The sequence below is a fragment of the Suncus etruscus genome, chromosome 16 (assembly GCF_024139225.1).
Source record: "Suncus etruscus isolate mSunEtr1 chromosome 16, mSunEtr1.pri.cur, whole genome shotgun sequence".
Lineage (NCBI taxonomy): Eukaryota > Metazoa > Chordata > Mammalia > Eulipotyphla > Soricidae > Suncus > Suncus etruscus.
In genome coordinates this window covers 33,103,144-33,130,614 of record NC_064863.1, presented here as the reverse complement: position 1 = coordinate 33,130,614, position 27,471 = coordinate 33,103,144, and the positions used below count along the sequence as shown (strand labels likewise).

The 27,471-nt window shown below is 42.0% G+C and overlaps 2 protein-coding genes across 2 annotated transcripts; both read left to right on the top strand.

The window, feature by feature from the left end:
• Positions 1–9,671: 9,671 nt before the first annotated feature.
• Positions 9,672–12,056, top strand: TLR6 (toll like receptor 6). The gene has a single exon (XM_049789822.1). The coding sequence runs from the start codon at positions 9,672–9,674 to the stop codon at positions 12,054–12,056; it is 2,385 nt and encodes a 794-aa protein (XP_049645779.1).
• Positions 12,057–24,451: 12,395 nt separating this feature from the next.
• TLR1 (toll like receptor 1) lies at positions 24,452–26,857 on the top strand. The gene has a single exon (XM_049790116.1). It carries the CDS (start codon positions 24,497–24,499, stop codon positions 26,855–26,857), a length of 2,361 nt encoding a protein of 786 aa, XP_049646073.1. The 5' UTR covers positions 24,452–24,496.
• The last annotated feature ends 614 nt before the right edge of the window (positions 26,858–27,471 follow it).

Here is a 27,471-nt window from a genome sequence, read left to right as displayed (position 1 = left end):
AAGGAGCCACAATACTGTGAACTTTGTCCTACTTACAAATATGAGATCACTGGGGGTCAAGAACAAGTTTCTGCCCAGAGTCAGGAGCTCTGTTTTTTCCCCCAGCACCATTGCCATCACCTGTGCGAAGCTGTGTGGACCTAGAGCAAAATGGAGTCTTTGAGACCATTTTGTCTTGCCTACGTGTCCATTGGACACAAGCTCAGGGCACAAAGGAAATAGCTCACCACAAAAGTTAAATATACACAAAATTATTTCACCAGATGGCCTGGAGAAGTAGAAAGCTAAGAGAGATAACATCTACTGAACCCTAGCAACTACTCGCAAGAGCCAATCAGCTTCAAGGCCATTAAGCTCCACTAACTCCCCTCTCTCCCCCTCCCCATTTCCTGCCATTAAGCTCTGTAGAAAAAAAAATGTACGGTTAAGATGAAGCAACGGAAAAATTTAGACATATGCTGTTAGACCTTGCCTTATTTGGATTAAGCCGTTGTTTCAAGCCTGATTGACAGGCTGGACACATCCCCTTTGTGCGCTCTCTATATAAGCAATATACGCCCCAATAAACTTGCTCTTGATCAGCATAAGTTGTCCTGAGCCTGTTCCTATTAACTTCTTACAGTTTTGTTACAGCAAAAAACCGGAGCTGCTCGAGAAACCTACGAATAACTAGCGACCCCCTTTTCCAACAACTCCCGTGGGTCGGGGGTCCCCTCCCGGGGGTCGCAAGTGGCGCCCAACGTGGGGTTTGAGTTACAGACCACTGGTCGGACGGCAGACGGAGACGAGTCTGGAGCTTACTCATAAGACGCCAGGTAAGCCCCCTGGGTGGCGCGGAGTAGAGTCAGTCCAATAGTTGCAACTAATAACTGCCATATCATCAATCTCCCCACTATGGGGACTAGTTTGAGTAAAGAAGCCAAATTTATTAAAGACATACAGGAGGAGTTACAAGATAGGAACATAAAGGTTAAAAAGAAAGATCTTGTAAATTTTTTGCTCTTTGTTCATGAAGTGTGTCCATGGTTTGTTGTTACCTGCCCCAAGATAGTCCGTAGTACTTGGGACCAGGTGGGAACTGAGTTTACTGAATATTTTGAAACTCATGGGGATGAAACTGACAAAAGGACTATTAGCCAATATTGGGAACTTTTAAAAGGTATTATAGTTAATGCAAATGTTAATCCTCAAAGTGAAAGTATTCTCCAAGAAGCCCAAAGTCACTTACAGCTTGCCTCCCGTGAGTGCTCTCGCACTTGCTCGTGGTCTAGTTCCTTTGCCAACCTTTCTAAAAATAGCCCTGATCAGTCCTTCAATTCTGCTTCTTCCCCCTCGGTAGCTCCCAAGGCTCCCTTTCTGTCCAAAAAAGTTCGGTCCTTTGCTTCAAGCATTTATCCGTCTCTTTGCGCAGTTGCATCTGCACCCCCACAGGAACCCCTAGACCCCACAGATGCCCAAGAGTTGGAGGACGAGGCTGCCGCCTACCAACACCAAAACTATCCCCCCATCTCTGAACCCCCTCCCTACAACCCGTCCCTATTACCAGCCCCCCTGCAATCTATTCCTGAACCTTGCCCAGCCTCTGCTGAACTGTGCAAGCAAAAATTAGTGCTTCGATCACAATTACAAGATTTAAGGGTGATTAAGAGTCTTGAACAACAGATTGCCCAGCTTCAAGCCGCGGATGAGCCCAAATTTCAGTTCCCTCTTTTTTGTGGCACGGAAGAAGAGGGGGAAGAGGAGCCTCCCTGCGGTGCTCCAGCCCCACAGCCCAGATGTCTTCCTCGACCTCGAACCAGGCAACAGGCTAGGCAGAACCCTGACCCCAATGCAATTGAAGAAGAGCCCACCGCAACTGAGGGTGCGGCTGCTGCGCCCCAGCCCCTAGCGGCTCCACAGACAATATAGACAAAAGTCCGCTTTTAAACCAACTTAGGGAATATAAAACCCTTAGTAAGAAAGATCTGCATGACCTTTTTAAAGCCGTAAACACCTACGGCACTTCAGCCCCCTATACCCTTTCCTGCTTAGAAGCCATGGTAGGTGGCGGTCTTGTCATGCCTTTTGAGTGGAGAGAAATCATTAAAACCTGCCCTTAAATATGAAAGCTACTTTCTTTGGGAAGTTGAATTCATGAACCGCTGCAAAGAAATAGCAGGCGGTGATCAGGACCTCTTTGCAAAAGTATCAGGCTCCGTCCCTTACAATCGCGTATCCCAACAACAAAAACTCTCTCGCCCCATTTTAACCAGCACAGCCATGGCTGCCCTACAGGCGTGGAAGTCCCTGCCTCGCACCGGTGCCTCTACAGCACCGCTAGCAAAAATTATTCAGGAATCTGATGAACCCTATCACAGCTTTATATATCGTCTTCTAGAAGCTGTGGAAAGAATTTTAGGGGTCCCTGCCTCAGATACTGATAATGCCCTAGTAAAACAACTTGCTTTTGAAAATGCAAACGATGCCTGTAAAAGCATCCTTCGAGACAACTTAAGAGGAAAAACCCGGGGCCCGGAGAGATAGCACAGCAGCGTTCGCCTTGCAAGCAGCCGATCCAGGACCAAAGGTGGTTGGTTCGAATCCCGGTGTCACATATGGTCCTCCGTGCCTGCCAGGAGCTATTTCTGAGCAGACAGCCAGGAGTAACCCCTGAGCACCACCGAGTGTGGCCCAAAAACCAAAAAAAAAAAAGAGGAAAAATCCTACATGATATAATCTCCCTGTGTAGAGATGCTGATCTCTTTGTCCATAAAATAACTAAAGCCCTCGTGGCCTTTTAAGGACAAAATCAAGGAAAAATTTGCTTTCAAAGTGGTAAGCCTGGTCATTTTGCCTCTCGCTGTCCTGAAAGACAGGCTCCAGTAATTCAAACCATTTCTTAAAATCCCCGCCCTGCTCTTTGTTCGCGCTGTCGCTGTGGCCGCCACTGGTCTTCTACTTGCCGTTCCACCCACGATATTGCCGGTAACCCCCTCCCTCGGTTCAGGGAAACGGACAGCGGGGCCAGCCCCGGGTCCCTGCCCCAGTAGCTTTTCAACCGGCCTCAGGGAACAGCCAGCCTCTCCGCAATATGGAACAATGCGCTCAGCAGCAAAGTCCTCAAACTCTTCAAACTCAATTTGCGGCCCTCTCACAAACCCCTCAAATTCAAGCCCCTCCCAATTGGACACTGGTCCCCCGCCACTTGTTGCCACCTCAACAGCCTCCCTTGTCCGGGCCACCACAGGCAGCGCAGGACTGGACCTGCGCCTCCCCAAGAATATTGACTCCGGAGGATGGTGTACAGCCGATTCCCACCAACGTTTTTGGCCCTCCTCCTCCAAACACCTTCTTTATGATCATTGGCAGAGCTTCCACTACCATTAAAGGCTTAACTGTGCAACCCTCCCTTGTGGATAATGATTATACAGGCGAAATTATCCTTCTTGCTGTGGCCCCCTTTTATCCTGTGCAAATTGTTCCTGGTCAAAGAATTGCCCAAGTGTTGCCTCTTCCCCTAACTATCCAATTTCCCGCACTTACAGAAAACCGCGGAGTCACCTCTCCTGGCTCCTCTGAAATATTTTGGATTCAAGCCATGTGTCGTATTAGACCCCCTCTAAACCTAACCATCCAAGGCAAACAATTTACTGGGCTATTGGATACAGGAGCAGATACTACTTGTTTTTCTCCCTTAGATTGGCGCCGATTGGCCTACCACTTCCTCTTTTGACAGTGTTTCAGGCATTGCAGGTTCAGTTAAGAAGATCCTTATCAGTGCTAATAAGCTCCTGTGGCAAGATGAAGACGGAGACATGGGCCTTGTTCGCCCTTATATTATACCAGATCTCCCAATCAATTTGTGGGGTCGCGATGTCATGGAGCAAATGGACATATATGTAATGAAATGTAAAAATCCTGCTGTTATCCAACTAATGCTTAATCAGGGCTTTACCCCAACTAAGGGTCTAGGCAAGAACTTACAGGGCATTACTCAGCCCATCCAACCTATACCCAAATTAAATAGAACAGGCCTTGGCTTCCATGAACCCCTTCAAAATTTTCAGTAAAGGTCACTGCCTCCCCTGCACACCCAACCTGGCCTCCCCTGTCCTTCAGCTATCCCTAAAGACACCTTTAAAATTGTTTTAGATCTTAAAATTGCTTTCTTTTCTCATTCCTTTACATCCTAACGATTGCAAACGTTTTGTCTTCTCTGTACCTCTTACTGATTGTGCAGGCCCCAACCCCCGTTATCAATGGAAGGTTTTACCTCAAGGCATGGCCTACAGCCCGACCCTGTGTCAAAAATAAGTTGCTTCTATAATTGACCCCTTCAGAAACCTTTATCCCTCCCTTTATATCATTCATTATATGGATGATATCCTATTAGCAGGGCCCCAAAAAGTACCCCTTCAAAATGCTGCCCAACATATGGTTTCTACTCTGCAACAAAAGGGATTCACTATTTCCCCAGATAAAATTCAAACTCACCCCCCTCAGTTATTTCTGGGTTTTGAATTTCTTCCTAATCAAGTCAAAACTCAGAAAGTGCAAATTCGCACCCACCATCTTAAAACCCTTAATGATTTCCAACGCCTTCTTGGCGACATTAATTGGCTTAGGCCTTATCTCAAGCTTTCTGCAGGAGACCTTAAACCTCTTTTTGATATCCTTAAAGGAGATGCTAACCCCTGCAGCACACGACAGCTCACCCCACAAGCTTTAAATTCCCTTTCTTTAGTCAATACCGCAATTCAAGCCCAATTTATAACTAATTTTGATCCTTCTCTACCTCTCCTCCTTGTTATTTGTCCTACTATTTTAACACCTACTGGCATCTTGTGGCAGTCCGCACCCTTATATTGGATTCACCTTACCTCCACACCCTCCAAGATTTTAGCTACCTATCCACACCTAGTAGTGCAGTTGTTGCAACAAGGCTGTGACGCCTCTGTTAAACTTTTTGGCTGCCAACTGACTAAAGCCATCATACTCTATACCAAACCTGAACTTCAGTGGCTTCTACAACACCAACAAGAATGGGCTATTTTTATCTCTGCGTTTCAAGGATAGCTCGATAATCACTATCCCCCTGACAAATTGCTGCAATTTTTAAAAATTCATCCAATAGTCTTTTCAAAGCTTACCAAACTTCAGCCTATCCCTAATACCTCCCTTGTGTTTTTGGCTTGGCCGCCTTCACTGTTGATGGCACCTTGCATCAAATTCCTACTGACTATCAGTCTGCCCAACTTGTTGAGCTTTCCGCTATTGCTCATATTTTTCAGCAAGTTCCTCAGGCCTTTAACTTGTACACTGATAGTTGTTATATTGCTGCCTCCCTTCCCGTTCTGGAAACAGTTCCCTTTATTAAACCTTCCACCCCTGCCGCTGTGCTCTTTTCAGAAATCCAACAACTTCTTTTACATCGAACCCAGCCGTTTTTTGTCTCTCATATTAGAGCTCATTCTAATCTCCCTGGACCCCTATCTGAAGGCAATTCTAAAGTAGATTTAGCTACATGGCTTTTACCCGTGTTTAATCAACCCAATGCTCTTCAGCTTGCTCGGCAAGCCCATTCTTTGCATCATTTAAATGTCCAAACACTAAGGCTTAAATTTTCTATTACCAGAGAACAAGCTAGAGAAATTGTCAAATCTTGCAAGGCTTGCCTTTCGCTCCTACCTGAACCTCATACTGGTGTTAACCCCCGTGGTCTTGTGCCTGGTGAACTTTGGCAAATGAATGTTACTCACTTTGCCCCCTTTGGCAATCTAAAATACATTCATGTCACCATTGATACATACAGTGGATTTCTCTGTGCCTCCCTCCATTCTGGGGAAGCCACACGCAATGTTGTTGCTCACATTTTGCATGGTCTTACCATCCTGCCTACTCCCTCATCAATTTAAACGGACAATGGTCCTGGCTATAGCAGTTCTAAATTTAAAGACTTTTGTGCAAAACTTGGCATCGCTCACAACACTGGAATTCCTTTAAACCCCCAGGGCCTAGGCATAATTGAGCGTGCTCATCTGACTCTTAAAAATATGCTTTTTAAACTATCGTCCGAAAGCAAAACCTTGTACGCTCGCAAAGGCAAATATTGCCTCCTCCTCAATCATGCCCTTTTTGTGCTTAATTTTCTTTCTTTGGATACTGCCGGCTGATCCACAGCTGATCGGTTATGGCACCTCTCCACACAAACAAACTTCCAACAAGTTCTTTGGAAAGATGTTTATACCGGCCGTTGGCTGGGCTCTCACCCTGTTCTTATTTGGGGTAAAGGACATGCCTGTGTTCACAATACATACAATAATGAAACGCACTGGCTTCCAGAAAGACTGGTTAAGCTATATAACCCACCCAGGGAAAGCACCCCCGAAGATTTTTCTGCTTTCCTCACAGAAGCTGCTAACTCACCTGGCTCACTCAATTGTCTAATTGCGCTGGATGGTGATTCGGTGACCCCTGCCTTGCAAGACGATGACATCCTGGCAAACACCATTTTTCCTTTCCCTTTTGATTATTAATTTTTGTACCCTGCCTGTGTCCCTTCAAGGCTCCCCTTATCAAATTTTTAATTATACCTGGCGATGTTAATTATAGCTGGCAACGTTCCCAATGACACCTCCCAAGTTGCCGCTTCCTTCCCCTGGCCTAATCTACTGGTAGATATCTGTGCCCTGGCCTTAGGAGCCAGCAAAAGCTGGGGTACACCTGATCATTTTATGCCCCAAACCAAACCAGTTAACACCGCCTTCATAAGCCGTCACAAAGGTCATTTCGCAGGCTGCCACAACCCTTCTGCCCGCACAGAGTTAAGCCTCCATCCCATCTACATTTGCCCTGGTGGGCACAGAGATTGCTCTCTTGGTAGCAAGTGCGGCTATGGCACTGACTATTTTTGCGCCTCATGGTGTTGTGAAACAACTGGTGATGGTGATTGGAATCCATCTTCCTCCTGGGATTTCATCATGGTTAAAGGCGGCCCCTGCCCATCGCCTCCCCATTGCTACCACTGGTGCAACCCACTCATCATCTCCTTCACCCCTGTGGGAAGACAACATTCCTGGACACGCCAAATTACTTGGGGACTCCGCTTATACGTGTCAGGCACCAATCCAGGACTCCTTTTCTCCATCAAGCTTTTAAAGGAACCTCCCCATTTTAAACCTCTTGCTATTGGACCCAATCCTCTCCTTTTTCCTCACAGCAATCCTAAACCTAAGCCCACCCTGTCCTCTTCTATGCACCAACTTTCTCTCAGTTCACAGGCCATGTTCCAGCCCACCATCCTGTCTGGACCAGTCTCTTCCTCGCAGCTGATCTTCAATATGATCAACGCGTCTGCATCCACCATCACTGACCCTGCATACGAACAATGCTGGATCTGCTATTCCTCGCAGCCACTATTCTATGAAGGAGTCACTGTCCTTGGCAGTCCTATCCTTGTCGACTCTGAACCCTCCACTTCCTGGGACCTTGACCCCAATCAGGGTATTACTCTGGGACAGGTGGTGGGCGTTGGACTCTGCCTTTTGGGCTTGCGTATGCTTCCCCCTGTACCATTGTTGGAAACTTGTAATCAAACCTACATTGTCTCAAATCGTACCCAGTTCCTTGTTTCCCCAAATGCCACTTATTTTGCTTGTTCTACTGGCTTAACACCCATTCTTGTTACTGATTTGTTTTTACACAACAAGGACTATTGAGTCTTGGTTCTATTATTACTCTGCCTTTCTATTAGACCCAAAGAGGATTTGCTTTTTTCCTCTACGGGTTCCCTCCTCCGCTATAAGCGCGAACCTATCACCCCAGTCACTATTGCAGTGCTGCTTGGGCTGGGCGCCGCTGGCTCCGGCACAGGAATCTATTCCTTTGTTAGCTCCCAACATAACTTTAATCAACTTTCTCGTGCCGTAGATACTTATATTCGAGAACTTAAGCAAGGACTTAAACATCTCAAGGAAACAGTCAGTTCCCTTGCTGAGGTAGTTCTCCAAAATCACCGTGGCTTAGATCTTGCCTTTTAGAGGGAGGGAGGAGTGTGCGCTGCCCTGAAAGAAGAGTGTTGCTTTTTTAAAGATAAGTTAGGTCTTGTAGAAGATAGCATTAGAAGAGTAGAAGAAAGTTTGGAGGATAGACAAAAACAAAGAGAAAAGGATGAATCCTGGTATCAAAACTGGTTCTCCACTTCCCCCTGGCTATCTACATTATTGCCCTCGCTTTTAGGGCCCTTCATTGGATTTATACTGGTGGTTTCCTTTGGCCCCTGGGCATTCAGGCGGGTAATCAGTTTTGTTAAGAGCTAGATTGATGAGGCTACCAAACGCTCTGTAAGTGTCCATTATCAGCATCTTTCCCAACATGACCCCGAAGACAACATGGAACATCCACCACTCCAACCTCTGAGTTTTTTAGAGTTCGAGGCAATGGCTAACCGCCCTCGTTCTCTATGCTCCCAGCTGTGGAAGTGCTTAAGGCGGGGATAGCTTGATGCCAGTCTCTGGAGGCAGCATGGCTACCTTAACAAATTAAACTTTCTGGCCAGAACAAATCAGTGTCTTTTATGCCATGCCCAGAATTGGAAGCACATCAAGTAACCTAAGACAGGCACCCCACCCGATGGCTCCTTCTTCTATTTACTATACAGAAAAGGGGGATCTGTGGGGAGCTGTGTGGACCTAGAGCAAAATGGAGTCTTTGAGACCATTTTGTCTTGCCTACGTGTCCATTGGACACAAGCTCAGGGTACAAAGGAAATAGCCCACCACAAAAGTTAAATATACACAAAATTATTTCACCAGATGGCCTGGAGAAGTGGAAAGCTAAGAGAGGTAACATCTACTGAACCCTAGCAACTACTCGCAAGAGCCAATCAGCTTCAAGGCCATTTCCTGCTGTTAAGCTCCACTAACTCCCCTCTCTCCCCCTCCCCATTTCCATTAAGCTCTGTAGAAAAAAAATGTACGGTTAAGATGAAGCAACGGAAAAATTTAGAGATATGCTGCTAGACCTTGCCTTATTTAGATTAAGCCGTTGTTTCAATCCTGATTGACAGGCTGGACACATCCCCTTTGTGAGCTCTCTATATAAGCAATATACGCCCCAATAAACTTGCTCTTGATCAGCATAAGTTGTCCTGAGCCTGTTCCTATTAACTTCTTACAGTTTTGTTACAGCAAAAGACCGGAGCTGCTCGAGAAACCTACAAATAACTAGCGACCCCCTTTTCCAACAACTCCCATGGGTTGGGGGTCCCCCTCTGGGGGTCGCAATCACCATCTAAGTCTCATATATTGAAACCTCTTGCATTATGAGAACACTTTTTGTTTATGTTTAGTGTCTTCTCTTGCTATGCCTTCTGACACCTTCCATTTCCCTTTTCAGGAGGGAGGCCTACATTGAAAGGAAGTTCTGAATGGATCACCCAGGGATCTCACTGGCTAAGACACACACTCCACAATTCTTGGAGGAGAAAGTCTAAATTTACTGGGGAAAATATCACATTCAATGACAGGAACAGAAATGACTTGGATAGAGAACCAAGAATTCATGAAGATTGTGACTAGCAAGTGGACGTATGAAAGCAATAGTCTGACATTGAAATGCCCAACTGTCTATTTCTAGCATATAAAGTCTTCTCAAGAATAGTGAACACTGTATGGGGCATCCTTTTCAACATCATGACAAAAGGCAATGAATTGATCTTCAGAAACTTTGTTTTACTGGCCACGTTCACAGGTGGAGTAATAACTCAGTTCTCCAATGAAAATATATTTGTGGTTGACATGTCCAAAGTAGGCCTTACTCATGTTCCAAAGGATTTGTCACCCAAGATGGAAGTCTTAGATATGTCTCAAAATTACATAACTGAACTCTACCTCTCTGATCTCAGATATCTTCCAGGACTGAAAGTTTTGAAGCTTTCCCATAACAAAATCTGGTGCCTTGATTTCAGTATTTTTAAGTTCAACCGGAAGTTGGAATATTTGGATTTGTCTCATAATCAGTTGAAGAACATCTCTTGCCATCTCATCCCAAATCTCAAGCACTTAGATCTCTCATTCAATGACTTTGAGGCCCCTCCCATCTGTGAGGAATTGGGCAACTTGACAGAACTGACTTTTTTAGGATTGAGTGCTTCAAGGTTACAATTAGATCTGATGCCAATTGCTTTTTTGCATCTTGAGTGCCTCTTTCTGGAGTTGGGACATTATTATATGAAAGAAAATGAGAGAAAAAGTCTTCAAATTTTGAATACGAAAGCACTTCATTTTGTTTTTCATCCAAATAGTTTATTCTCTATTCAAGCCAACATATCAGTTAAGGCTTTAGAGTGCTTACAACTAACCAATATTAAACTGAATGATATCAACTGTCAAGTTTTAATGGAATTTTTATCAGAACTTACTAGAGGTCCAAACTTTTTGAATTTTACCATTACCCATATAGAAATAACTTGGAAGTGTTTAGTTAGAGTATTTGAGTTCCTTTGGTCCAAACCTATAGAATATTTAAATATTTACAACTTAACAATAGTTGAAAAAATAAGTAAAGAACATATTATTTATCCTCGGACAGCATTGAAAGCAGTGAAAATAGAACTTGTTACAAACAGAGTTTTCCTTTTCTCCCAGACAGCATTGTACACAGTGTTTTCTGAAATGAATGTCATGAGTCTCACCATATCTGATACACATTTTATCCACATGCTTTGTCCTAAAGTACCTAGCACATTCACATTTTTGAATTTTACCCATAATGTTTTCACAGACAGTGTTTTTCAAAACTGTTACACATTAGTTAAGTTGGAGACTCTTATCTTGAAAAAGAATAAATTAAAAGGCCTTTTAAAAGTAGGACTCATGACTAAGGGTATGCTCTCTTTAAAAACACTGGATGTTAGTGGGAATTCTATAGAATATAATAGACAAGATGGAAATTGCACTTGGGTTGGGAGCATTATGCTGTTAAATTTGTCTTCAAATATGCTCACTGACTCTGTTTTCAGATGTTTGCCTCTCAACATCAAGGTTCTTGATCTTCACAAGAACAGAATAAGGAGTATCCCAAATGATGTCAATAATCTGGAAGCTTTGGAAGAACTCAATGTGGCTTCCAATGCTTTAACCATCTTGCCCGGATGTGGTACCTTTAGCAGTCTTTCTGTACTGACCATTGACTCTAATTCCATTTCCAAACCAGCAGCCGATTTCTTCCAGACCTGCCCAAAGATCAGGTCAATTAAAGCTGGGAACAACCCATTCCAATGTACATGTGAGCTAAGAGAATTTATCCAAAGGGTAGACCAAGCATCAAGGACAGTGGTAGAGGGCTGGCCAGATTCCTACAAGTGTGACTATCCAGAAAGTTCCAAGGGAACTCCACTCAAGGACTTTCATGTGTCTCAACTCTCCTGCAACCCAGCTCTGCTGATGGCCACCATTGTGGGCATAATGCTTGTGGTGGCCATTGCCATGACCATCCTCTGTGTCTATTTTGATGTGCCCTGGTACCTCAGGATGGTATTCCAGTGGACCCAGACCCGGCACAGAGCTAGGAATATACACTTGGAAGAGCTGCAAAGAAATCTCCAGTTCCATGCTTTTATTTCCTACAGTGAGCATGATTCTGCCTGGGTGAAGAATGAATTGCTACCAAACTTGGAGAAAGAAGATATCCAGGTTTGTCTTCATGAGCGCAATTTTGTTCCAGGCAAGAGCATTGTGGAAAACATCATCAACTGCATAGAGAAGAGCTACAAGTCCATCTTTGTTTTGTCTCCACACTTTGTCCAGAGCGAGTGGTGCCATTATGAGCTCTACTTTGCTCATCACAATCTTTTTCATGAAGGATCTGACAACTTAATCCTGATCTTGCTGGAGCCCATTCTTCAGGACTGCATTCCTAACAAGTATCACAAGTTGAGATCTCTCATGGCACAGAGGACTTATTTGGAATGGCCTAAGGAAAAGAACAAACATGGACTATTCTGGGCTAACATTAGAGCTGTTTTCAATGTGAAATTAACACTAGAGACTGAAAGAGATATGGAAATACAGATTTAAAAAAAATAGGAAAGGGAGTCATCACTTTCCCCAACTTAAATTGTATTACAAAGCAATAGTCATCAAAACAACATGGTATTGAATAAAGACAGACCCTCAGATCAGTGAAATAGACTTGAGTTTTTCAGACAATCAACTAATCTTTGATAAAGGGGCAAAAACGCAAAATGGAGCAACAAGTTGTGTTGGGACAGCTGGTTAGCCACATGCAAAAAAGTGTACTCAGACCTCCATATAACACCATGCATAAAGGTCAAATCGAAGTGGATTAAAGACATTGATATCACACCCCAAACCATAACATATATAGATGACAATAAAGGCAAAATACTCTATGACATTGAGAATAGATGCATCTTTAAGGAGAAAATACTGTCTAAACAAGTGGAAGCAGAGATAAACAAATGGGACTAAATAAACTGAGAAACTTCTGCATCTCAATGGAAACATGATACAAAGGCCACCCACAGAATGGGAGAAACTAATCACCCATGAGATAAGGGGTTAATATCCAAGATATACAAGGTACTGACAGAATTTAACAGGATAAACTATATAACCCCATCAAAAATGGGGAGAAGAAATGAACAGACATTTCCTCAAAGAAAAAATACAGATGACCAAAAGGCACATGATAAAATGCTCCACATCACTAATCATCAGAGAAATGCAAATCAAAAAAAAATTGAGGTATCATCTCATACCACAGAGACTGGCACACATCAGAAAGAATGGGAACAATCAGTGCTTGGGAAGATGTGGGGAGAAAGCACTCTCATTAACTGCTGGTGGGAATGTCATATAGTCCAGTCTTTCAGGAAACAATATGGATATTCCTCAAAAAAACTGGAAATTGAACTCCCATATGATCTAGCAATACCACTCTTAGGAATATACCCTAGGAACACAAAAACACAATACAAAAATGCCCTCTGCATGTCTATATTCATTGCAGCTCTACTTACAATAGCCAGAATCTGGAAACAACCCAGATGCCTGACAACAGATGAGTGGCTAAAGAAACTGTGGTACATATACACAATGGAATATTATACAGACATCAGGAAAAATGAAGTCATGAAATTTTCCTATACATGGATGATGAATGAAATAAGACAGAGGGAGAGAGATAGACACAGAAGAGTCTCACTCATCTGTGGGATTTAAGAAAAATAAAAGAGTATGTATAGTAATAATATCTAGAGACAATAGAGATGAGGGCTGGAAGGACCTATCCATCACAAAGAGTAGTGAGTGCAGTTAGAGAAATAACTACACTACTATCATTACAATGATAAGTTAGAGAGTGAAATAGAATGCTGTCTCAAAGACAAGAATAGGAGGGGAAAGGAGGACATTGGTGGCAGGGAAGTAACACTGGTGAAGGAAGTATGACTGAAACTCAACTATGAAAATGTTTGTAACCATGGTGTTTAAATACATTATTTAAAAAAATCGGAAAAGCTAACTCTACTTGGAAACCATTTTTTAACTCCAGTGAACAGTATGGTTTCCTATGTTATTTGCATTTGACCTCTGCAACATTTGCAAACATTGAGGAACATTTTTCATGGCAGCAATGTTACAACTGAACCTGACTGAAGATGAAGGCAGTACTCCAATTTCCCTTTAGAGATAGCTTAATCTCTTCTTGATTAATCCCCTGTTCCAAATAAATAGTCTTGCTGGAAAGAAAGCACAGTAAAGCACTTGTTTTGCACACAGCTGATCTAGGTTCAATCTTTAGCCCACCCTTAGCACCACAGAAGTGATCCCTAAACACAGAGCCAGTAATAAGTACTGAGCACTGCCAGCTATGAATCCAAAAAACAAATGAAAACAGTCTGGAATCAGAGAGATAGTACAAAAATGAAAGTGCTTGCTTTGTATCCCACCGCTTCTGGTTCCATCCCCAGCACTGTGAATAGTTTCTGGAGATTAGGACTCAATCCCCTCCCCTCAAAGAACTAGTAGCATATTAAATATTTAAAATATGGACATGGACTTATTTATTAAATTTATTTTTTATTTTATTTTACTTTATTTTATTTTATTGGTTTTTGGACCACACCAGCAGCTCTCAGGGGTTACTCTTGGCTCTGCACTCAGAAATCACTCCTAGTAGGCTCTAAGAACCATATTGGATGCTGGGGATTGAACTCAGGTCCATTCCTGGTTGTCTGCATGCAAGGCAAAATGCGACCACTGTGCTATTGCTCCAGCCCCATAAATTAATTTTTTAAATGAAATCAGTCTCATTTGAGTAAAATGTTCAGTTATTCATAGACCTTTCTTATTTCTCTCTCCTGCATGGTTTCTTTTTCTTTTGGGGGGTGTGGATCACACCTGGTGGCATTCAGGGGTTACTCCTGGCTCTGCACTCAGAAATCACTCCTGGCAGGCTCAGAGGACCATATGGGATGCCAGCATTAGAATTCCCTGCATGGTTTCTGTATTAGCAGGAGTTCAGAGTTCAAGGATAATTTAACACTGAACTGTATGCGATGGTACTGAGTGTCTTCTGGTGCCTCATTGTCTTCTGGGTAGACATTGCCATTCTGTTCAATTGAGTAGTTCAGGAAAAAAATAAGACAAGCTATAGATTGTTCTATTCTCACCTGAGTACCATAACTTAGTTAGTTAGGATCCTGCTACACATAAAAGTGATTAGTGAGGGAGGGAATCAAGGCAGTGATGTAAAGTGCAGACTTTCATCATAGTCTCTTGAAGTTAAAGAAATGGATTTATCTGTTTGCTCAGGAAACGAAGAGCCAAGCTTATTTGTAACCCATGATTAAATAAGACTTTTCTAATTACCTTAGATTTTTCTCTAATGCCTTCAAGCTGACAAAAGTAGTAAATGCTGCAGTGATTGGTTGATTTTATTTGCCCCTCCCCTTCTTTCCTTTGCTGTTGATGATATCTCTGTGCCTGCATCCATATCTACCCACCTTGCTCACACATTTCTCTGTGGTGCTCATTGGAGACTGCACCTCTAGTCATGGTACTTGCACACAACCATAGAGCTCACTGAGATTTGTGCTCCTTATTTTTGTGGCCACAATGGTGCTTGAGCCCCTTCTGGGTAGGTGCTTAAATGGGGGACCATGGAGTGCCAGGGATCGAATCTGGAATTTCACATACGAATCCTGAATTTCAGTCCCAGCCCCATCTTAGTTGTGTTGCCTGAAGCACTGCTCATCAGGGCAAATACCTGTTGTATTAAATATTAAATATAAAGTCCTGGCACTGCAGATGTATGGATGGAGCCTTTAGCCCCGACGGCAGGTCTGTAGGTATGAGGGTGATGACAAAGAAATGATCCACAGTCAGTCAGTAGAAGTCAGGAGACATGCAGCTTTATTATAAGGCCCTAACCACCATGTGCATATCTTACATGGCTTCTAAGCTAAGCAGCTTCTCTGCACCCAACCTGTCTCTCATTCTCTCCACGCTGCTCTTCCTGCTCCTTCTGTTCAGCTCTCTCCCTGAGGTAACCCCTTTGTTACCAATTAGACCCCTCCATTCCAGGTAAGATAGGAAGTTGGGGGAGGGGGTTACAAATGCCTTTTATGGTTACATTCGGTAGTGCTCAAGGATTACTCCTGGCTCTGTGCTCAGAAATCACTCCTGGCAGGTTCAGGGGACCATATGGGATGCTGAGAATCGAACCCAGGTCCATCTGGGTCAGCACTGTGCTCTCTCTCTGGCTCAGGCAAATGCTTTTTGTGGAGAAACATAAGTGATGAGGGTGATGCTGGTGGGAATCCCTGCACTGCTTGCAAAAGGTTGCACTTTGGGGTCAGGGTGCCTACATGTATTTTCGGTTGCTGCCCTTATTGCAGGTCACACTCCTTTCTGAGGTGCTTACACACGCCTGGCTATAATGGGGCTGGAAATAGTAGAGCTGTTGAGCAAACAGCACAGTCAGCAGAATGGTATTGGGTGCCACTGTGGCACCAGGGATCTCAAGCGACTATGCACTCGCTTGCAAGGCAAATGCCTTAGGCAATATGACTATGAAAAGGCTACAATTGAAAAAGAAATTTTAGATACGGCCAGTCTGGATTTAGTGGGAAATTGCAGAAAAAGATGAGTAACTATCACCCTTATCACCCATTTCCAGGAGACCCCTATGTGATTGTTGAGGACAAATTATAGGACGCCATTCGCAGCTTAAGCCCTGACAATGGCCTCCTTTTCCAATTAGAACAAAGGCTGATCTCTGCAGCATATCAACTGTCATAAAAAGGTGACAAATGTCTGCCTTTCTTCTCTAAAGACCTGAACTCTGACCTTTGCACCTATTTCCTCTCCACTTCCTCTGTGCTTTGCACCAATCCCCACCTAAAGTCACCACTTCAGCCACAATCACCTCTGGCTGTTTTCTGGATGCATCTCATTGATTCCTCCTCAGGTCCCTCTGCCCCTACCTCTGCAAAGACCTCTTTGTCTCCGGAGCTGAGCTTTTCTTGTTCCTGTCTCAGCTCAAATGTCATGGGGGGGGGGGGGGGCGGAGAGATAGCACAGCGGCGTTTGCCTTGCAAGCAGCTGATCCAGGACCAAAGGTGGTTGGTTCGAATCTGGTGTCTTATATGGTCCCCCGTGCCTGCCAGGAGCTATTTCTGAGCAGACAGCCAGGAGTAACCCCTGAGCACTGCTGGGTGTGACTCAAAAACAAAACAAAACAAAACAAAACAAAACAAAACAAAAATGTCATCGGGATGCTAAGGGAGCATTGCTCACTCTGTCTCTTACTTCCTTGATTTGAAGTTCTTTTGTGTTTGTTTACTTTTTCTCTGCTAAAATATAAGCTCCTGGAGGACCCTCATGTCTTATGGACTGTCTCTTTTCAGAGCTGAAACCAGTATGTGTCCCACTGGGAACACTTAATGAAAACTTGCTGGTGAGAAGGCAGGGGATGGTTCCAAGGGCTCAGAGCCCATGCTGTGCATGTGGGAGTCCTGAGTTGGATTCCTGGCCTTTGAACATAGAGCCAGGAGTAGATTCTAAGCACCACCCGAAGTAGCTCCTAAATCTGAAAGCAAACAAATAAACACCAAACCCACCAGCATGGCCACATACTGGTAAAAAACATTCAGAAATAGGGGCCGGAGAGATAGCACAGCAGTAGGGCGTTTGCCTTGCATATGGCCAACCTGGGATGGACCTGGGTTCGATTCCCGGCATCCCATATCGTCCCCTAAGCCTTCCAGGATTGATTTCTGAGTGCAGAGCCAGAAGTAACCCTTGAGAGCCTCTGGGTATGACCGAAAACAACAACCACAACAACAAGCCTTCAGAAATCCTCCCAGAAAGATCTGTCATTCCTGGGGCCGGAGAGATAGCATGGAGGTACGGTGTTTGCCTTTCATGCAGGAGGTCATCGGTTCGAATCCCGGCATCCCATATGGTCCCCTGTGCCTGCCAGGAGCAATTTCTGAGCCTGGAGCCAGGAATAACCCCTGAGCACTACCGGGTGTGACCCAAAAACCACAAAAAAAAAAAAAAAAAAAAAAAAAAAAGATCTGCCATTCCTGAACATTACCTCCTTTACTGTGCCAGTGTAGACAGCAGTGAACTGCCATGAGAAGCAGATTAGAGGTATTATTTTGAACCCATAAACTTCTATTATTGCTGTTTTTCTTTTGGCAGCTCTGGGACTTACTCTTGAATTTATGCTTGCTCCTGGTGGTGCTCAATCTGTGGGATGCCAGGGAATCGAACCTAGGTTGGCTGTGAGCAAGGCAAGTGTATACTATCTCTCCAACCCCTAAACCTGTCAATGTAGCCAACACTTTTTTCACCTCTTTATAAGAGAAAATAGATTTACAATTAGTTACTAAAGTAATTTCAACAGAATTCAGTAGGTGGCAGAAAAGAGCTTCCTTTCCTAACTTGCAGCATAGAGTGCTGTAAATGTTAAAGGAAGTACTTGAATTTCCTACAGTCAGCAGGTCATAAATGTTCAAAGTAGTACTTGAATTTCCTACAAACTGCGAGGAGGATAGATGGGAAATTTGTCCTGGTAAGCAATATCTTTATTTTATTTAAAAAACAGTGGTGTGGTTAGCTACGGGGTGCAAAAAATTTCCAAAAGTCCCTATGATAAAACCCTAGGTGTTTTTCAAAATTATTTAGTTCTGTCTACTGCATGTGTTGGACTAGCATTTGTTTATTTGTTTCTTGTTTTTTTGGGGGGGAAGGGAGGACCACACGTGGTGGTGCTCAGGGATTACTCCTGGCAGGTTTAGGGAACCTGGATCCGCCACATGTGCAAGGCAATAGCCCTGCTAGCTGTGCTGTTGTTGCTCCAGCCCCAGTACTTGTTTATTGGCTTTCTCTTCCCTTGTTGGCTCTTTCTCTTTTTCCCTCCCTCCTACCCTCTATCCCTCCTTCCTTCTCTCCTTTTCCTTCTCTATCTTTCGCTTTCCTTCTCTCTTGGTCTCCTCTCTCCCCCTTTTTTTTTCTCTCTCCTTTCTCTCTCACACTCATTATTTTTTCTTGAAAGCATGATTTTCTTTCAAGAGTTGTATTTGCACTGGGAAATGCTTACTTGAGCCATCAATGTCTTTTCACAAAGACAAATTTCTTTCTGAATTTGTTTATTTATTTATTTAGTAACTGGAGGATTCTCTTTCTTGGCTGTATGTTTGGGTGTGTTCAGAGGCCCAGGTATTGCTGAGGACAGCACCCAGGCCTCCTGCACATAAAGCATCCTTCAGCCCCTGGAGATCGCTCTCCAGCCCAACACTTACTCTCTTTTCATGGGCAGGTTTATTCCAGTGTTCCCTTGTGGCTGACCTCAGGAGTAAGTCTTTTCTCTTTCCTTAGATCAATGAAACTGTTCTCTATTAAGGAGATGGCACTGGAGTTTTTGAAAATCTTTCCCTGCCTATACTTAATGTGATCAAAGGAGTTGAAAGTGTGTCTTTACAAGAAGCTAAAGTTCTCAAAACCACTTAGAAACCAAAACACTGAAGCTTGTGAACTCATCCAATCCTTTCCAGCTGTGGTTGACAGCCTGATAGAGAGAAGATTCTCAATATGTAATTGTGGGGCTAAATTTAATGGGCCAGACTGATGGTGCGAAGATGACCCAGTAGTCCTGATTTGTTGCCCTGAAACCTGCAAAGTGAATCCAGCTGTATCAAAGAAAGTAAAAGCATGAAAATGGACATAAACTTAGAAGTATTTCATTCATTCCAATAGCAGATTGGAATGCCGGTAAGTTTATATTATTAAAAGTATAAATAGACATCAACATTAAATTAAATTATACTATTATTTAACTTAATTTAGTATATTATTGAATTAATATTAAATAAAATGGTATCTCTTTATTTAACATTATTAAAATAAATTAATTTCTCGCATCTCTATTAATTGGTCTTAAATAATACATCAATATTAAAATAAAATACTAATATATAGGGGCCGAAAAGATAGCACAGTGGTAGGGCATTTGCCTTGCACAAAGCTGATTCAGGACAATGGTGGTCCAAATCCCAGCATTCCATATAGTCCCCCATGCCTGTCATGTACTCTCTGAGCACAGAGCCAGAAGTAACCACTGAGTGCCACCGGGTATGACTCCCCCAAAATACTAATATATTCTTTAAATATATAAAAAGAATTATTAGTTTCTCTCTCTCTCTTTTTTTTTTTTTTTTTGGTTTTTGGGTCACACCCAGCAGTGCTCAAGGGTTTCTCCTGGCTCTATGCTCAGAAATTGCTTCTGGCAGGCACAGGGAACCATATGGGATGCTGGGATTCGAACCATCATCCTTCTGCATGAAAGGCAAATGCCTTACCTCCATGCTATCTCTCTGGCCCCAGAAAATTTTTATTAGTTTCTTAGCTAATGAATATTTTTATTATTAAAATGGTTTTATAAATAAAATTTATGAATAAAATGGTTTTGAGATTCTCATATATGAGTTAGAGATGGTCATTACTGAGGACTTAAATAAGCAATATTGATTTATCATTGTTTTTAGCAAATTTGGTTTCTAAAATGTAAAGGTCCCAAAGTACCTAAAATTAAAGCACTAATGTCCCTGGATTCACTATGTTTCAAGCACTCAAGTTTTTTTGTTTGCTATGCTTTAAACAATTGTGACCAAGTTTACTGGGTTTTAAACACTCTGCAGAGGCATTGACTGTGGACTCATTCACCATGCTCCTTACATTCATGCCTCTCAGTCTTGTATGAGCCAGGCTCTCATGTCCCTGTAAGCAGTCCATGTCTGCCTTTTGTCTCACTGTTCACACTCATGTACTTTGCCTAATAACAGCTGATCTCGTTCTTTGGATCTTTCTTCTAATAACTCTGAAGTTGTTTAGAAGGCAGAAAGAGCCCAGCAAGAAGAGATGGGGGTTTAGGAATAAGTATGCTTTTTACTTTTACTTTAACTTTGCATGAAGGGGAATTCTCAAGATAGTCATGTTGATCATGGGGAGAGGCATGTCAAAAATATCAGGTACCCAAAGCTGGTGTGATAGCACAATTGGTAGGTCATTTACCTTGCACAAGGCTCACCCAGGATTTGATCTCTGGCATCCCATGTCATCTTCAGAACCTGCCAGGAGTAATTTATAAGTACAAAACTAGGAATAACCCTTAAATGTCTGTGGGTGTGCCCCACACACATCAAAAAAATATCAGGTACTTTATTGTGAATCTTGGATTGAGTTTTTTGATTGTTGTTGTTGTTGTTGTTTTTTTTTGGTTGTTTTGAGTTTGGTTTATGTTGTTACTTTGGTTTTGGGACCTGCATGGGGCTTACTCTTGGCTCTGTACTCTGGGATCACTCCTAGTGTGGCTTCAGAAACTATATGGTGGGCTGGGTCTTGAACTAGGATAGACCACATGCAAGGCAAGCACCTTATCTGCTGTGCTATCTCTTTGGCCCTTTCACTTGAATTTTAATGATCTTGGAAGGCTGAAGCCAGGTGACTTTCTGTGTAAAGGTAAAATCATTTTTAGGAACTGAAGATATGGTACAGGTTGTAAGGTGCTTGCTTGCCATCTGATGAACATGGTTCAAATCCCCAACACCATATAAGTCCTATGAGCCATGCCAGAGCTCACTTCTGAAATAGTATCTGAGCCAAAACCAAAGCAAAACAAATAAGCAACCCCCACAAATGTGTTTCTGTGTCACTGTAACCAATGACTATAAAATTTGAGAACTTAAAATAGTAGTTTATTGTGTCATAGTCTAGACACTTCAAGTCCCAAATCGCACTCTCTAGAGCTTCTTTCAGCTTCTAGAGGCTCTTGGTATTCCTTGTCTTGTGGCTGTGTTCCCCATCTTCATTTGATCTTTTCTGTGACTCTTGTTCTTTCTCCTGTCCAGTCATAGACCACTCTGTTTCTTCTCTTATTAAGGACACTTATTGGGCTGAAGAAGTAGCACAGCAGTAGGGTGTGTGCCTTGCACGCGGCCAATCTGCGACGAACCTGGGTTTGATCCCCAGCATCCCATATGGTCCATTGTGCCTGCCAGGAGTGATTTCTGAGTGCAGAGCCAGGCTTAACCCCTGAGCACCACCAGGTGTGACCCCAAAAACAAACAAACAAACAAATACAAACACTTATTATTGGATTTGGAGACCACCTGCATTATTTAGGATGATCTCTTGATCCCCAAATTCTTAATCTCTTTAGAGATGCTTTTTCAAAAAATATTCTTTTTTTAAAATTTTTTTATTTTGAATTGTGAGAACAAAAGATGCAAAGAAAGAGAACAAGGTAAAGTTACAGTGGAAGGACAATCACCCATAACATAATTCTCAGAAGAAGTCCCCTTGCTGATATCTTAACTTTGAAATTTCAGCCAAAGAACGTTAAGATAAAATAAAACAAAATCCATGTGCGATTATTTTGTCCCTTGAGTCCCCAGATTGTAGCACATTATAATATTTCTTAACAGCACACAAGGCAATCTAAAGCCATCAAACTTATGTAACTCCTTTAACATTAGAGGCATAGTATTTTTTACATTTCCATGTACATGAATATTAGCTTAAGTTAACCTCAAATTTTAAGTGGGTGCGTTTTAAGGATTAGAGTCAAAGGAGCACAGTAAAAACGTTGTTAGAGTGGCAATTGTTGTTTGCATAGGCCCACCAAAATATGAGAGGCATGGAAAGGAATAACCTTGGCCTAAATACAAAGAGATCCTACCCCTGAAGTTTCCTGGCATAAGACCAGCTCTAGGCTTCAGGCAAGTTATCGTCTGATCCAAGACATTGTCCATAGTGCCAACACACTTTTCACACAGTCTCTGTTGTTGGTATCATGTTTCTGTATTAAAGATTATGGAATCTGCATGTCCTACATTGAAGTCATGATGTGGAGTGTCTTCTCGTTTTACCTCACCATGAAAGGGCAATACAGGAAGCCCTTTCCTGTAAGCAGGTTGTTGCTGTTAAGTCTTCTCAGTGTTAAGGGAAGTCTCTTTTGAGCAGGACGATGTCTGAGCAGTGGTAGGGTCTTCCGTGGTAGAGGATTGCTTCCAGGTGATGTTATAGACAAACATCACAATTAAGGGGCAATACAGCAAGCCCTGTCCAGTAAGCAGGTCATTGTTCTTGTTGTCTTCTCAGTGTTAAGGGGTGTTTCTTTTGAGTAGATAGATGTCAGAGCAGCTGTAGGGTCTTCCCTGGTACAGGAATGCCACCAGGTGATGTTATATACAACCTTGGATGTTTTGTAAATGTCTTCTGTAGATCAAGGGGTGAATGGAGAATGCCCATTCTTCTGAGGCCTGTGTCTGGTCTTTATGTCAATGTTCAGGGTGTAAGGTCTCATTGCACTACAAGATTTGTGTGTTCCCATCTCTATTAGATAAGAACCTATTGGTATGTATAGTATTTTCCCATTTTAGTGTGCCTAAGCAAACAAGAAATAAAGCCACGTGGTGCTATCAGATATATGGGGGCGTAAGAATATTTCCAACAAGACCCATGACTTGGTTCAAACATAAGTATTAAACTGAGGGATTCTTTCACACCAAATTCCATATTGAGCAGTTCACAAAGAGAAGATAAAAAACATGGGGGGGGGATCATCACTGTATAAGAAAATATTCAGCAAAAGTTTATAGACGTCAAAGAAAACAACATAAAATGTTGAAAACATATGTGTCTTTTTTATGCCTTTTAAAATAGTTGAGTGGGTGTTAACTCCAGGACACCACTTTGGTCTGTGACTTAGGACTCTACAGTACTTAAGTTAGAAAGGGTAAATGAGGAGTAATGATGATAGGAATTAAAGAAGTTAAAGAGAAATATGAACTTATGAAGGGGTATGCAAAAGGACAGAGTACAAAATGGACATTCTGCATACATAAAAACATAATTCAATGATAGTGAGTACTATTAATGTTTCTTGTGTGAGTACTATTAATGTTTCTTGTGTGCGCGGGGGCTATTGCCCCCTCGCGATTCTGAAAATATAGACTGGACAGAGATTACCAGTGACTTCAAGAAGCTGGGAGGCCAGAAGTTCAGAGCCCCACCCAGACCCTCCCTAAGGAGCTGAATGGATAATGGGGGAAGGCCTAGGGTACCTTCAAGCTCCACCAAGGGACCCAACTCACCGGCTTGCCCAGGCATGTGGCCGGGAAAGCCTTGGAGATCTGGAGCAAGGCGGTAGAGGGATGCTAGGGTTACCCAAGTCCCGCACCCCCACTAGGCCTGGTCAAGCAGGCCTCCAGCATGGCGGGGGGCCTGCCAGACCTCCTCCTGCTAGACTCCCGGCTCCTAGCCAAAAATATTCTTAATAGTTGCCATTTCTAGAAGTTAACATAGATATTAAAGATACACCACTAAACCCATCACTCAACCTATTGTAGCAATTCATTTGATATGGAGCTGAAGCGATAGTACAGCAGTTAAGGGTCTTACCTTGTGTGCAGCTGACTGGTTTCAATCTCTGAGCCAGGAAAGAGCCTTGGGCAGCTTTGGGCTGCCAAAACAATCAAAGAAAAATCTTAATTAATTTTATTAAATGCCTATCAATATGCGTATTTCCTTGAATGTGTGACCCAGATTATAGTCTTGGCTTAATTTCTAGTAAAAATAAATTAAATGTCATTAATGTTTTTTAATAAAATGTTTATTTTATTTAATAAGTATTTAACTTAATGCTTAATTTTAATCATTTATCTAATTAAATGAATAATTTCTTTAATAAAGTGTCTATTTTATTTAATGCTTACTTTAAATTCTTTATCTAACTAAATGAATAATTTGATTGTTTAATAAAATGTTTATTTTATTTATTTATTTTATTTTTCAAATTAAATTTAATTTAATGTTTATTTTATTTAATAAAATGTTTCCAATCCTAGGATTTGCATCCATATCAAGAAGATCGGAAGATAATCAGTTGCCTTAACCCTTCCACTTAGAAATGTCAGTGTTACAAAATGACTAAAGCTACATCTAAGATTTTCCATCTTGCCATCATCATCATCATATTAATATTCAAGATCAAAATTCACTTATCTGATGAAAGTGAAGTTTTAACTAACAGGTCAAAAACAGGTCTTGACCATGTTCCCAAGGATCTATCCATGGAGACAACAATCTTAGATTTATCACAAAACTCTATATCAGAGCTTCAGACTTCTGACATCCTACCACTCTCAAAGCTGAAGGTCTTGATAATTTCTCATAATAGAATCCAGTATCTTAATGTCAGTGTTCTCAAGTTCAACCAGGAATTAGAATACTTGGATTTATCTCACAACAAGTTGAAAAAGATTTATTGCCACCCCATGGTGAACCTCAAGCACTTAGATCTCTCATTCAATGCATTTGATACCCTACCCATATGCAAAGAATTTGGCAGCATGACCCAGTTAGAATTTCTGGGGTTGAGTGCCTCACAGTTACAAAAATCTGTTATATTGCCAATTGCTCATTTGAACATCAAAAAAATGTTACTGGTCTTAGGAGAAACCTATGGAGAGAAAGAGGATCCTGAAAGCCTTCAATACATGAACACAGAGAGTCTACATATTGTTTTTCCCACAGAAAAGGACTTCCATTTTAACTTGGATGTATCTATCAGCAAGGCAGTAAGTCTTGAACTCTCTAACATGAAAGGTGTGACAGTCGATAATAGATGTTCTTTCCAGAATGTTCTGTTGGCACTTAAAAAAAATTCAAAGATAGCAAGTCTCACTTTAAATAATATTGAAACGACTTGGGATTGTTTCTTCATAATCCTTCAATCGGTTTGGCCTACAAGCATAGAGTATTTCTCAATTACAAATGTGACTCTTCAAGGCAAAATTAACTTTAGAGAGTTTAATTACTCTAATACTTCATTGAAGGCCATGTCTGTACATCAACTTGTCAGTTATTCATTTACATTTCCACAAAATGTTGTCTATACAATCTTTTCAAATATGAACATCCCAAAACTTACAGTGTCTTCCACACGCATGTTCCATATGCTTTGCCCATCCCAATCTAGTCCATTTCGATATTTGGATTTTTCCAATAACCTCTTAACAGATACAGTTTTTAAAAATTGTGAAAACTTGGTAAAGTTAGAGATACTTATTTTACAAATGAATCAGTTGAAAGAACTTGCAAATATAATTCATATTACCAAGACGATGAAATCTTTACAACAGTTAGATATTAGCCAGAATTCTCTCAGATATGATAAAAAGGAAGGAAATTGTTTTTGGGCTGAGAGTTTATTAAGTTTAAATTTGTCTTCAAATATGCTCACTGACTCTATTTTCAGATGTTTGCCTCTCAACATCAAGGTTCTTGATCTTCACAAGAACAGAATAAGGAGCATCCCAAATGATGTCAATAATCTGGAAGCTTTGGAAGAACTCAATGTGGCTTCCAATGCTTTAACCATCTTGCCCGGATGTGGTACCTTTAGCAGTCTTTCTGTACTGACCATTGACTCTAATTCCATTTCCAAACCAGCAGCTGATTTCTTCCAGACCTGCCCAAAGATCAGGTCAATTAAAGCTGGGAACAATCCATTCCAATGTACATGTGAGCTAAGAGAATTTATCCAAAGGGTAGACCAAGCATCAAGGACAGTGGTAGAGGGCTGGCCAGATTCCTACAAGTGTGACTATCCAGAAAGTTCCAAGGGAACTCCACTCAAGGACTTTCATGTGTCTCAACTCTCCTGCAACCCAGCTCTGCTGATGGCCACCATTGTGGGCATAATGCTTGTGGTGGCCATTGCCATGACCATCCTCTGTGTCTATTTTGATGTGCCCTGGTACCTCAGGATGGTATTCCAGTGGACCCAGACCCGGCACAGAGCTAGGAATATACACTTGGAAGAGCTGCAAAGAAATCTCCAGTTCCATGCTTTTATTTCCTACAGTGAGCATGATTCTGCCTGGGTGAAGAATGAATTGCTACCAAACTTGGAGAAAGAAGATATCCAGGTTTGTCTTCATGAGCGCAATTTTGTTCCAGGCAAGAGCATTGTGGAAAACATCATCAACTTCATAGAGAAGAGCTACAAGTCCATCTTTGTTTTGTCTCCATACTTTGTCCAGAGCGAGTGGTGCCATTATGAGCTCTACTTTGCCCATCACAATCTCTTTCATGAAGGATCTGACAACTTAATCCTGATCTTGCTAGAGCCTATTCCACAATATTCTATTTCCAGTAGTTATCACAAACTCAAAACTCTGATGGCACGAAGAACTTATTTGGAATGGCCGAAGGAGAAGAGCAAACATGGACTTTTTTGGGCTAACCTAAGAGCAGCCATTAATATTAAGCTGTTGGAGTGAATAAAAGAAATAAATCAAATAGATACCTAAAATATATTCCCCTTTTATTATGTTTGATGTCGTTTAAAAATTTAACAATAATTTTATTTGGTGGGGACATACCCTTTGATGTTCAGGGCTTACTCTTATCTCTTGTCTCAGGGATCACTCCTGGTAGGATCAGGTAGGCATGTGGGAATTGAACCCATGTTGGCCATGTGCAAGGCAGTGCCCTACCTGCTCTTGTATCACCCTATCCACGATGATTTTATTTTTCATCAATGCAAATATGAAAATAATTTTTAGTTTATGGTGTAGAAAAATGTGTCCTTTCAGACATTAGCTCACTATTAATATAAAGATGAATAAAAGGATATAATTTTGATGTTAACAGTAATTTCTGCTGACACACAAAGAATACACCTATTTTAATTAATATTTTTATTTAAACACCTTGATTATAAACATGATTGTGGTTGGGATTCAGTCATAAATCTCCTTCACCAGTGCAACATTCCCATCACCAATGTCCCAAATCTCCTTCCTCCCCACCCCACCCCCACCTATACTCTAGACAGGCTTTCTACTTCCCTCATTTATTCACATTGTTATGATAGTTCTCAATGTAGTTATTT